Source organism: Schistocerca piceifrons, chromosome 1 (genome assembly GCF_021461385.2).
Source record: "Schistocerca piceifrons isolate TAMUIC-IGC-003096 chromosome 1, iqSchPice1.1, whole genome shotgun sequence".
Classification (NCBI taxonomy): Eukaryota; Metazoa; Arthropoda; class Insecta; order Orthoptera; family Acrididae; genus Schistocerca; species Schistocerca piceifrons.
The window spans coordinates 1,089,184,771-1,089,197,804 of record NC_060138.1 but is presented as its reverse complement, the minus strand read 5'-3'; the positions used below and the strand labels follow the sequence as shown (position 1 = coordinate 1,089,197,804).

The 13,034-nt window shown below is 44.9% G+C and overlaps 1 protein-coding gene across 1 annotated transcript in view; it reads left to right on the top strand.

The window, feature by feature from the left end:
- LOC124798157 (serine/threonine-protein phosphatase 6 regulatory ankyrin repeat subunit C-like) overlaps positions 1 to 12,822 on the top strand; it is a 281,321-nt gene extending 268,499 nt beyond the window's left edge. Inside the window, exon 17 of the mRNA XM_047261442.1 lies at positions 12,101 to 12,822. Within this exon, the coding sequence (XP_047117398.1) occupies positions 12,101 to 12,559 (459 nt within the window). The 3' untranslated portion in view covers positions 12,560 to 12,822. The remainder of the gene's footprint in view (positions 1 to 12,100) is intronic.
- Positions 12,823 to 13,034: the final 212 nt, after the last annotated feature.

The window sequence follows — 13,034 nt, the reverse complement described above, 5'->3', positions numbered from 1 at the left end:
GGCCACAGTTTGATTGTGGCCTTTCATGCTGGTGGACAGCTGACTGGTAGCCATACCAATGTAAAAAGCTGTGCAAGGCTTTTAACAGACCTGACAAATAACATGGCTGGTTTCACAGGTGGCCCAGCCTCTGATGTGGTAGGAGAAACCTGAGACAGGACTGAAGGACTGGAACAGGGAGTGCTGGGTGCATGGATTGGTCAGGTCTTGTTGCGCCTGGATCTTCCACAGGGATATGATAATTGTGGCAGAGGTTTGGGATTGAACATGGCATAGCAATGGACTAGGATGGTTGTGGAGGTTGGGTTGGCTATGGAACACCACTTTAGGAGAGGTGGGAAGGAATTCTGTAGACGTCCCTCATTTCAGGGCTTGGTGGTATGTAATCAAAGCCCTGCTGAAGGATCTGGTTCAGTTGGTGCCATACACAACCTCAAAACAAATTCTGACCTAACCATCCTACCTGCCCACAAAGCTTGTGCCACTGTTGTTGTGAATCACAGTGACCACCTGACAGAAGGCCTCTGCCAATTATCTTACTCTTCCACCTATGAACTCTACCAGAGTGATCCCATTCCCATAGCCCAACGCAACCCCCAGTCCCTGCTTAAAGCTTTAAGTCCTTCCCAGAACCTCACCACTGAATTCATTTCCCTCCTCACCACCATGACACACCACACACCCACCTTCAACATGCTCCCCAAAAACCACAAGCCTAACAATCCTGGACATCCCATTGTGGCTGGTTAGTGTACCCCCACTGAAAAAAAACTTCAGCCCTCATTGACTAACACCACCAACCAGTCCCCTGTAATCTACTCTCATGTCAAAGATACCAACCACTTCCCTCACCAGCTCTCTAGCACCCCCACCCCTTAACCTCCTGAATCCCTACTCATCACTGTAGACACCACCTCCCTGTACATCTACATCCTTAGTGCCCTTGGTTGTAACCCTATTGAATACTACCTTCCTCAACATCCTTCAGACTTCAAACCCACTACCTCATTCATCATACACCTTACTAACTTTAACCTATCCCACATTCCTTTGAAGCGAATGTATACAAACATATCCATGGCACAGCCATGGGTCCACATGGCACCCTTGTATGCCAACCAGTTTATAGGCCATCTAGAGGAGACTTTCCTAGCCTCCCAAAACACCAAACCGCTAGTCTGCTTCAGGTTCATTGATGATATCTTCATGATCTAGAATCAGGGCTGACACCCAATCTTCATTCCTTCACAACCTCAACATGTTCTCTGCCTTCTGCTTCACCTAGCCCTTCTCAACCATGTACCACCTTCCTAGGTGTTGACCTCCTCCTCTATGATGGCTCCATGTGCACCTGCATCCACATTAAACCTGCCAGACACCAACAGTACCTGCATTTCTACTGCTGTCATCTCTTTCACACCAAAAAATCCCTCCCATACAGCCTAGCTACCCGGGGCAGCGTATTGGCAGTGACAAGAACACCCTTGCCCAATATGCTGACAATCTCACCAAGGCCTTCACAGACAGAACTATCCCTCAGATCTAGTGAGCAAACAGATCTCCCATGACATTTCCCCTTGCACCCCCAATCCTCCAACCACCCCCTATAAAGGAGTGTTCTCTTCGTCACCCAGTATCACCCCAGACTGGAACAATTAAAACTCATCCTTCACTAGGGCTTTGATTACCTATCATCATGCACTGAAATGAGGAATGTCACCAGAGGCCCTTCCCACCCATCCTAAAGTAGTGTTCCACTATGCCACTATGCCAGTCCCAGATCCAACCCCTAGCCACAAGGATCATATTCCATAGGAAGACACAGGTGCAACAAGACATGCCAAATCCATGCACCCAGCTTTTCCTGTTGCAGTCGAGGTTTATCCTGCCCCATCAGAGGCTGGGCTACCTGTGAAACCAGCCATGTCATTTGTCAGGTCTGCTGAAATCCTTACACAGCTTTTTATATTGGTATGACTGCCAACCAGCTGTCCACTACCAAACTGTGGCCAAGAGCAAAGTAAACTACCCTGTGGCACAACATGCAGCTAAACATAACATTCTTGATTTCAATGGCTGCTTCACTATCCAAGCCATCTGGATCCTCCCCTCCACCACCAGCTTTTCTGAACTGTGCAGCTGTGAGTTATCATTACAACACATTCTCTGCTCCCATAATTATCCCAGCCTCAGCCTATGATAACACACTGTTCCCACACCCTCCACCCAACAGTTTTGACCTGCTCTTTCCTATCACCTCCTCTCCATCCTCATCTCCCACCCTCTTTGTTTTCCACCCTCTGCCAACACACCCGCCCAACTTTCCCTGTTCCTTTCCATTTTCCCTCCATTTTCCCCACCTCCCCACCCTACAGCTTCCTGATGCTGCACCTGTTGGATTCCAGCCTCTGCACACTGTGCCAGACAGTGCTCCTCTTTCTCCCCACCCTTACACTGCTATCCCTTCCTCTTCTGAGCCCCTTCCAGATTGCTGCTTCCATCACACGTCATTGTTGCAGCCTGGCCTGACCTGCCGGTTTTGGAATTCACGTATGTGTGAGGTATGCTTGCTTGTGTGGATGAATGGTGTGTGTTTCTCTTTTCCTGGAAAACTGCAGTGGCTTATAACTAAGTGTAGGTGTCTTGTAATTTAATATGTGGTCTTTACAATATGTAGCAGTCTATCTTTTCCTACATTGTTGATATTCTTACCTGGAGTTTCAGTTGTCTGAAACAGAAATTCTTCCCCTTTAAGTACATTGTCAGATGTCAGAATATTTCACTAAGTACAAGATAGGTGCACTGTATAATTAAGTAAATGACAATAATAACAAATAATTACAGATTAGATCAATAGCAAGAAAAATTGTCTACATAGGTAAATATATGACAAAGACAATTAGTAATTAACAAGGTAATTGACAGTAAATAGAACAGCAATAAAATAGTTACATGAAATAAAAATGGTTATAAGATAAAGTTTTCTGTTTATTTGTAGTTTAATGAAATAAAAAACCATTTACCACACACTCAAAAAATGCTTGAGAAGAGTGAAACAATTTACTTTTCATCCATTTCACAATACTAGTTTTAAATTTATTTACTGATACTGTGTAGACATTTTCAGGCAATTTTTTGATGTAGATAAGACCAAGATATTTGTAGCTGTTATGGGTCTTTGCCAATCTATGACACGTTGATTGTATGCCCACTTCTTGTGTTATGGTGTTGGATTTTCCTCAGGTTATACTTACTTAAGTCTTCTTTAAGAAAAACAAGGCAGTTATGGATATAGGCTGCAGACTAGGTACTTTTATTATATTTAGTTTTTTTAAATAATCCCTATGTGATTCACACAGGTTAAGTCCTGAAATGCACCTGATAGCTTCATTTTGCAATTTAAACACTAAATTTAAGGCAACATAATTACGCCATAGTAGCAGTCCATAACTCAGATGGGAGTGTAAGAATGTAAAAGATGAATGTAATAGATGTACGGTATTGACACTGCTGAGCAGCTTGTACATCAGACAGATGGCATGTGCCTGTATGCCGTGTAATTTACCTCTGTGGGTATCATCATGTGTAAGTGAAATGCTTGTGGTGACTATCAACCACTCTTACAGCACATTTGTGCTTTGACTGAACAGACACTTTGGTTTAACTTAATTTTTGTTTTCGTGCACTGGTTCATTTGCATACTGTGTTTTTGTGTGTTCAATATTTGTAAATAAAATTGTCTTCAACAAGTTAATGTGTGTTGGTGCTACTATTTCCTCATCTACTGCAAGGGGAAGAAATTACCAAATGCTAATAGTTTGGCAATTTTGTTGTCATGACTGTGAGCATTCAGATTAAATACAATATCTTTTGTCTCACTATCATTTTTCTGCTGTACATTTGGCTGAGACTAAGTAATAAATATCTCCACCAATACCACTATACTATGCACATTTTTGAGGGTAGTATCACATATGCCTACAGCATTCCATCACATTGTCAATAGCTCCTCTGATTAGCTTAGTAAATTTGTGTATAGCCAATAATACCACATGGAATTTCTGTACTAATTGGCAATATTATAAAGTGTCAATTAGTATGTGATTCAGATTTGGTTTTCAAATGAAACTGATCAAGGAGATTTTTCAACTTGTACTGAATATTATAAAAAATATCACTTGTCATTTCTTTTTTATTTATTTAAATTTTTTTTGCATGTTGTCATAAAAGACAACTTTTGCTAATTTCATGTTGTTTACAAATATAGCTTAGAATTCTTTCCATGAAGATAGACATCCGTGTACAAGAAATGATTTTAGGTGTGGTGCTCTTGCTCTTATTGTATTAATTACAAGAAAATTTTTCTACATGGATCTACAGGCAAGGAATCAACAAATAGAATCAAAATATACTGATAAACATTTATTAGAAGTCAAACATGAAGTTTATTTATTTAGCCATTGGTGGACATTTTAAAATACATGGATGTTATCAGTTTAATACATTCATATTGTGGCGTAGAGCGCCATAAATATTGATATTAGTTCTGTGCGTAAGTATGCTATCTTTGAGGAGAGGGCTTTGAGCAGGATGGTGGACGCTAACGGCAGTTAGCCTCCGGACTTGTATCTGTGTAGAAGCTAAGTGTGAATAAATCTGTATCTGAGTGAATTCTAGTTGTTTACCTACAACTATTCTATATTCCCTCACTGGTGACCCCGTTTTTGTGTAATACGTGTCCGAGTTACCACCCGAAGGTTATTTACGCGCCTACCGCATCGGGTTTCTCCGCGTTCACGAGGGCCTTTGTTCAGTTCCAGACAATGGCCTTTCAGCATTCACCGCCGCCCGGATTCCAGCAACATCTCTCCAGCACTCCTGCCGTCGTAGTGGACATGCAGCAAGAATCTTCGGAATCCTTCAGCCAGAACATGCAGTGGAATTCATCGAGTGCCGCCAGTTTCTTCCAACCGCCAACGGTTGTGGACTCTGGCTTTGTTAGCTTGGACCTTTCCACATGTTCTCTACAGAGTGTTGGTCGGAACATTCCTACTCCTGTGTCGAACACACAATTCAATACAGTTCGTGGCGTTGAGCGAGGTTTTGCTACTTTGGAAAATCCAGTAGTAAATTCAAACTCGAATCAGTTCCCGCCACGTGTGTATCCTTCCACGCCGGCTAGTCAACAGGTGTTCAATGCTCGCCAAACAGCAAATATCACACCGAGTGTGCATCCTAGTGGACGTGTGTGGGATCCTTGTGTTGCTTCTAATCAAGTCAACAATTCTGTGCTGTTCAGTAATTACTCCGACATCTACAACCAGCCCCACCACTCACGGTCGAGTGAATACTGTGTGCATAACGGACATTCACCGTCGTACTTAAGCACTTGTGGCTTCTCTCCGAGCTACCACATCAATGAGAATGCACATTTTGACTACGATCCTCACACCGTTCGAGCGTCCGTCGCTTCTCAGCCGCCCCCCCGGCGTCAAGTGAATTTCGCGATTCCCACATTACGGAACGCCAATAATTCGGACTCGCAATCTTCTGCATGCTCTACTTCCGTCTGAAGTAATAGGCGCACCTCCGCAGTGACTGCAGTGCTGAATCTGCCGGAATTACCAGACTTCAAACCCGCTCACCCGGAGTTCTGGTTTGACCTGGTTGAGCAAACATTCAATGTTTGTGCTTCGGATCACGAAGCACGCTTTGCCTGCCTCATGAACCATCTTCACGACCGCGTTGATTTAATTTACGATCTGGTCAAAGCACCCCCCCTAGCAGGGAAGTATGCTGTGGCGAAACAGACGATACTGGAGTGCATCTCTAAAACCAGGAGAGAAAATGTGCGACAGCTCATCTACGAAGAGCGTCTCGGCAACAGGTCTCCGTCCCAGCTGTGGCGGTGCATCCGTCTTCTCGTCGATGAGCAAGTTATGCCTGATGACACGCTCACAGAAATCTGGACTGAAAAGCTGCCTTTGCCTGTCCAGACTGCTATCTCTGCGTATGAAGATAGGCCAGTAAATGAACGTTTACGCGTCGCCGACAGAGCATACTCCACCAGGCAATGTGAGCTCCATGCACTGCATTCTGGATGTGACCGCACTAAGACGCTTTCTGACGCCACGCCTTTGTCTGGTGCTGCTAATAACAAGTTTGTTAAACTAGCCGCCCTGCCTGCACCTTCAGCTTCCCGCAACGACAGTGCATCGGCCTCTGTGGAAGACTCTGGGGCATATACTCCGTCACCTAGCCCAACCTTACTGTTTCTTCCACGCGAGATTCGGGGAGCAAGCTCGCAAATGCCAGTCACCGTGTTCTTACCCAAACTCCAACCGCAGGTAGGCTATGGTGCCACCTCCTGCGAAGTAAACAACGGGCACCATCCCACGTTGCACTCCACTTCGGACAATAACAGTAAGTGTGGTCAAGTCTATGTTCGCAATTTACGATCAGGTGTATGTTTTCTGGTAGACACTGGCGCAGACGTCTCTTTGCTGCCAGTTCCCCTAGCAACCAATAAAGTGCAACCACACAAAGCAGTACTTCGTGCAGTGAACTTGTCTACCCTACAGTGTTCGGGTTCCACTTTGTATACAGTGAAACTTTCGCCCGAGTGCAAGCTGGAGTGGACATTTCTAGTGTCAACAATTGAAGAACCTATTCTCAGAATTGATTTTCTCAAGCACTATCAGTTGTCACTAGATTTTGTGCAAAATACTGTGTTTTACCCCCCCCCCCCCCCCCCCCCCCTTAACAAACATATTCCTTTCGCTTCGCTGAGTGACAGTTCTGCTAACACCAAACATGTGTGCTGTGCTAAGAAGTGTGTAAACCTATCCTTGGAGCTGCAATCTTGAACCAACAAGTGGCTAGTGGAGTGTGCCAAGTCTTCGAAGTTGCAGATGGAACTTACGGAAATGCTGCGGCATCTCCGTGACATACACCACGAGTTGGCCTCCACACAACAACGCCTCGTGGCACTACAAGCAGATGACTCGTCGGCTACAGACAAGGTCAGTCCATGCCAATCTGGTGTTCCCGTGCCCGCGCACGTTAACGACAATGTTGTGAACTCTGTGAACTGTGTCAGCACCCCCTTTTGTAATGATAGTGTATGCCCGAGTGCTCATGCTCCTTGCGTTCCGAATGGACAATTTACTTGCCAAGCTCGTGGCAATGAACTATGGCCATCTGCTGTTCGGCCACGCCCACTTGGGCCTACAGCGCTCGTAGCGGCATGGCCCGCTACCAAGAACCAGTGTACCAACCTCGCCCATGTTAACACGCGTGCAGCCTTTACGCAGCCTACGAGCGGTTGGCACACCTGTACTTCCGTGCCCTCAGCGCCACAGCTTTGCCCGTCCGCCACTGCCTGCTCCGCTTCACGGACATCTGACTGTCGTGCCGCGCCACATATTGCAGTAGTCACTAATGGCACAGTTCATCGGTTACGTCTAACCGATGGGCCGCCCATATCGCAACACCCACGCCGCCTCAAGCTGGAATTTATCAAAATTGCAAAAGAACAAAGGGAATAATTGAACCTTCTTCCGGTTGCTGGGCTAGTCCTATCCTGTTTGACCAAAAGAAAGGCGGTACTTGGCGTATGGTCGGAGACTATAGGCATTTAAATGCCCGCACTATCATTGATAAATATCTGGTCCCACACATTGCAGACTTCAACCATGCGCTAGCAGGTGCAAAGTACTTCTCTGTTTTGGACTGTAAGCACGCATTTCACCAGATTCCTATGGCTCCGGAGGATATTGAAAAGACTGCCGTAACCACTCTCTTTGGGCTGTTCCAATACAAATTTATGCCGTTTGGGTTGAAAAACGCCCCCCAAACATGGCCGCGTTTCATCAATCAAACTTTATCCCATCTACACTTTTGTTTCGTATACATGGACGACATATTGGTTTTTGCTTCTACTTTGGAACAGAGTGAGGAGCGTGTTCAAGTCGTGACAGATATTTTAGCAGCCACTGGTACTGAACTGAACAATAAAAAGACTCAATTGCACCAGTCATCTGTCACATTCCTAAGTTATGTTGTGTCATCGGACGGTCTGACACCACCGCAGGACAAGATCAAGCTTATTCTCGAGATGCTATGCCCACAGACCTATAGGGAATTACGCAGGTTCATTGGAACAGTTAATTATTACCGAAAACATTTGCCAGCCGCTTCTGCAGTGCAGGCTCCTCTCACAGATGCTCTCGCTGGCCCACAAACTTCTGGCACCCGCCAAGTACCATGGACACCAGACATGGACAAGGCATTTAACGAACTCAAACAGCTGTTGGCCTCCGCTGTCACTATTGCTCACCCACGTGCAGACGCCACAATGTTTATCACTACTGACACTAGTGACAATGCTATCGGCGCAGTACTGAGTCAGACATACAATGATGTTACGACCCCCCTGCAGTTTTTCCCAAAAAAGCTAAACAACGTGCAGAAGAAACACTCAGCATTCGACAGAGAATTACTTGCAGTTTACGAGGCCATAAGACACTTCAGAACTGATGTTGAGGGACGAGATTTCTATGTGCTCACTGATCACAAGCCGTTGGTTCCTGCCATAAAAAATCCTGCGGCTGATCCGCCCCCACGACGCTTTCGTCACATCGATTACATCTTGCAATTTACAAATGACATTCGCTACATCCGAGGAGCGGACAATGTGGTCGCTGATTTTCTCTCGCGTGTTGGTGCTGTCACAACCTTAATTGACTTAACGGACCTACCTCGGTTGCAATCGGCAGACCCCGATACCATGCAGTTAATTTCAGACCACAGCTCCTCTCTCCAACCGGTACGCTCTACTTTCCCTGGCATATCTGACTTAGTGTGGTGTGATGAATCGACTGGTACATTGCGGCCATTCATTTCTAAGCCCCTTCAACACCAGGTCTTTGACAAACTACACACATTAGCACACGCCGGTGTCAAAGCTTCCACCCGTCTGGTAGCTGAACGGTTTGTCTGGAGAGACATGCGCCGTGACTGTAAGTTTTGGGCAAGGGCATACATGGTGTGTCAACAGAACAAAGTTTCCAGGCACATTTCTCCACCCCTTGGCTGTTTTGCCCAACCGCCAGGCCGGTTTCACCATGTTCATGTCGAACTCGTAGGCCCTTTGCCCCCCTCCGAGGGTTTCCGTTACTTGTTTACAGCTATTGACAGGATGACTCGGTGGGCTGAGGCTGTGCCTATTCCAAACATTACCTCTGAGACAGTAAGTTGAGCATTCTTAGATTCGTGGATCTCTAGATTTGGCTCACCTGTTTACCTCACCACTGATCAGGGGCGACAATTTGAGTCTTCAGTTTTCTCTGACCTATGTAAAATGTGTGGTATTGTCAAAATTCATACTTCTGCATACCACCCCCAGAGCAATGGGCTTGTCGAGCGATGGCATCGCACCTTAAAGTCTGCCCTGCGTTGTCATGACTCACTATGGACAGAGGCACTGCCCTTCGTGCTTCTTGGCCTTCGTGCGACTTTCAAGGAAGACCTCAAGAGTTCCATAGCCGAGTTTGTGTATGGCCAACCTCTGGTTTTGCCTGGAGAATTAGTCACTCCGACCCCACTTCCATGGCCCTCTGAACTCCCTTCACTTCTTGAGCGGGTGCAGTTGCACTGCAGCAAATTTCAGCCGCCACCTCCGGCTGCTCATACACATCCGTGCGTGTACGTACCGCGCACGCTAGACTCTTGTGAGTACGTGTTTCTCAGAGACGACTCAGTCAAAGCCCCGCTTCAGTCGCCCTACACAGGTCCTTACAAGGTTGTCAAACGCTCTGAGAATAACATGGATCTCCTCATAAAAGACTCTGTAACCACGGTCTCACTCAACCGAGTGAAACCAGCTTTCATTGAGCCTCAGGTGAACCTCCCTGATTCTGCCCCTACTTCTCCCACTCCTGCTTTGAGCGGCCATCCATTTTCCCACACCATGCATTCGGGTATTGATTCTCCACAGCGTGCTTCTCTGCCGAGCACTGCTCCTTCTTCGTGTTCATCTAATTCGAGTGGCCAATCTTTTCGGGGCTTCACTTCTCACAGCCCTCACAGTCGAACTGCCAACCACTGGGATTCTACCATTGTGTTACCATCTTCGTATGACAGCTCTTTGTCACCCTGTTCAATCCACGCTGGCTCCTCGTTGCCTTCGGTCACGCTCCCTTGTCTGTCAGCTGATCGCCCGAGGTTGTCTCCTGCACAGTCCAGTGCACCTGCCACCCCCCCCCCCCCCCCCTTAGCAGATGCTTCCCCCTGCCATGGCTTTCCCACACCTCCCTGCCTCCCTACCATTGCTCGTACAGGTGCCATCCAAGAATTCGCAACACATGTGCACGCTGATGACATACATAAATTATCTGTTGTCGTAGATGGTGATACGGTGTGTGTGGTACTCGCGTGTGACAATATTGAGGAAGGAGGTGCAGAATCTCGTGTGGTGCGCCGCTTTAAATTGAGCAGAAGTGCTGCGTTGGCAATTTGCGTGCCTTTGTTAGGCCTTCTGGCAAGGTGATTCTCCGCCTGCCAGCTGATGAAGTGCTACACCCCCACTCCAGGACGGGACGTCGTCTTTAGCCACCGGCGTCGCTTGCTGACTTCACCGCCGACGTACCGGGTTTCGCCCCCCGGTCTCCGGTCTCCTACCAGTCGACCGCTTCCGCTTGACGCAGTGACGCAGAAGAACTGTGCGTTACCTTCCTAACTTCTCACCCCCCCCCCCCCCATTCACATTGACGTACTCCATACTGTGCAGCGGTGGGGGGGGGGGGGGGGGGTGCTATGTGGCGTAGAGCGCCATAAATATCGATATTTGTTCTGTGCGCAAGTGTGCTATCTTTGAGGAGAGGGCTTTGAGCAGGATGTTGGACGCTAATGGCAGTTAGCCTCCGGACTTGTATCTGTGTAGAAGCTAAGTGTGAATAAATCTGTATCTGAGTGAATTCTAGTTGTTTACCTACAACTATTCTATATTCCCTCAATATATTTATATAGTTTGTTGTTACATGTAGTTAAACATTGTGACATATAAGTTATTTACAATCATATTTGTTCCTTATCAAAATACTGTGAAACAAAAGCTATTTACAATCATTTTGTGCTAAGGAATTCACTTATAGTGTAAAAGCAGTGTTCCTGCAAAAACAATTTAAGATTTTTCCTAAAGTGGTACATGTTATCTGCTTCTTTTATTTTCTGTGGCAGTTTATTATACAGTTTTACACCTTCATACAAGAAGCTATTTTGAGTTTTATGTTTATTCTTCCTGTCTAGGTGAAGACTTGTTCTTGTACAATAGTTATGAAAACTGCTATTTGTGCTATAATTTTCTATATTTTTTTAATGTACACTATGGTTTGGAATATAAATTCACAAGGAACAGTTAGAATTTCTAACATTTTGAAAAGTTCTCTGCTGTGGGCCCACTTACTGCTTTTTGTTATAATTCTTACTGCTCTCTTTTGCATTTTAAATACTGTTTGTAAATTCTGAGCACTGTTTCCTCAGAAAATAATACCATAACTGATTACTGAATGAACATAACTAAAGTATAAAATTCTCAAACATTCACTACTGCATGTAGTGCATAACAAGTTGTGGATATCTTTTTTGAGAGTTTCATAGCATGTTCATTCCACTTCATTTGGCTGTCAATGTGCAACCCTAAGAATTTTGTTGTAGGTACATTGTCTATGGAGATGTTATCTCATTTTAAATTTAAGGGACTCTATTTTGTGTTCATTCTAAAGCATATTGTATATGTTTTCTTTACATTGAGAGTTACTTTGTTTTCCTGAGACCATTTGTGAACATCCCTCAGCATGTCAGTAGAATTTTCCAACATTTGTGCTGATGTCTTACTGGTGATTACTATGTTGCTGTCATCCGCAAACAATATCTTCTCTCCACGGCTGTTGCACTTTGTTTTTTTACACACTGAATATTTTGGTGGAGTACTGTGATATTTCAATAATCTTAGCAATACTACATGTACAAATTTGTAACTAGCTGTACGTATTGTTTCTAGAACTAATTTTTTTCATACTTTATGTTACACTGTAAACAGATACTGGAGCACCTGATTTCCATGGGAATGGACCTTTTAGACTGCTGGTGGGACCCTGAACACAAGACAACTCTGCTACATGTTGCAGCTGAAACCAGTGTGGAAATGTTGAAGCAGGTATTGAATGTAGGAAAAAGTGTAGACACCTTTGATAATGAAGGGTACTCTGCCTTTCATCGTGCAGTTCTGTCTGGAAATTGTGCGATCATCAAATATTTTTTAGAAGAGATACAAACTCCTGTGGATCAAAGAGATGCAAAAGGGAGGACATCCCTCATTCTAGTGGCTGCAAGTGACAATTGGCTCCTAATGGAATCAGCAGTTCCAGACATTTTGCTTCATGCAGGTGCTGATGCTAGTGCACAAGACAATGAAAATATAACTGCTTATGATCTGGCACTTCAGAGCAGGAATCAAAAATATGCAGATCTTTTAGAAATGGCGCAACACCTTTGTTAATTTCACTGAACAGTGTAAAGCTGGTGGTGCATAATTGCATCTATGTAATGTTTATGTGACTTCTTAACAACTGGCTAATGGCTTCATATTGACAGGGTACTTAGAGAGTTGTTACATGGTACAAAGTGCACATTTCAAGATTACAGGATATCAAAAATGCAATCTATAGTCTATAAGTGATATAAATTAATTGTATTTGAGCGAAAACAAACCATTGTTCTCCTGATGCACCTTTGTTCATTGGACACTACCAGTAATCCAAATGAAGCCAAGTTTTTTCTCTTCTATTAAAACTAATACAATGGATTAAATTCATCCAAAATCATAAACTTGGTAATTTCACCGTGGTTTTGTACCCAGACGGTTAACATATCATCAGGTCTATGTTTGCTTCCTCTGTGTGTGCAGTTAATTTTTATAACTAAACGCATCTTATGGAGGCATTTGTTCCAAATTCATAGAAGTCTGAGTAGTC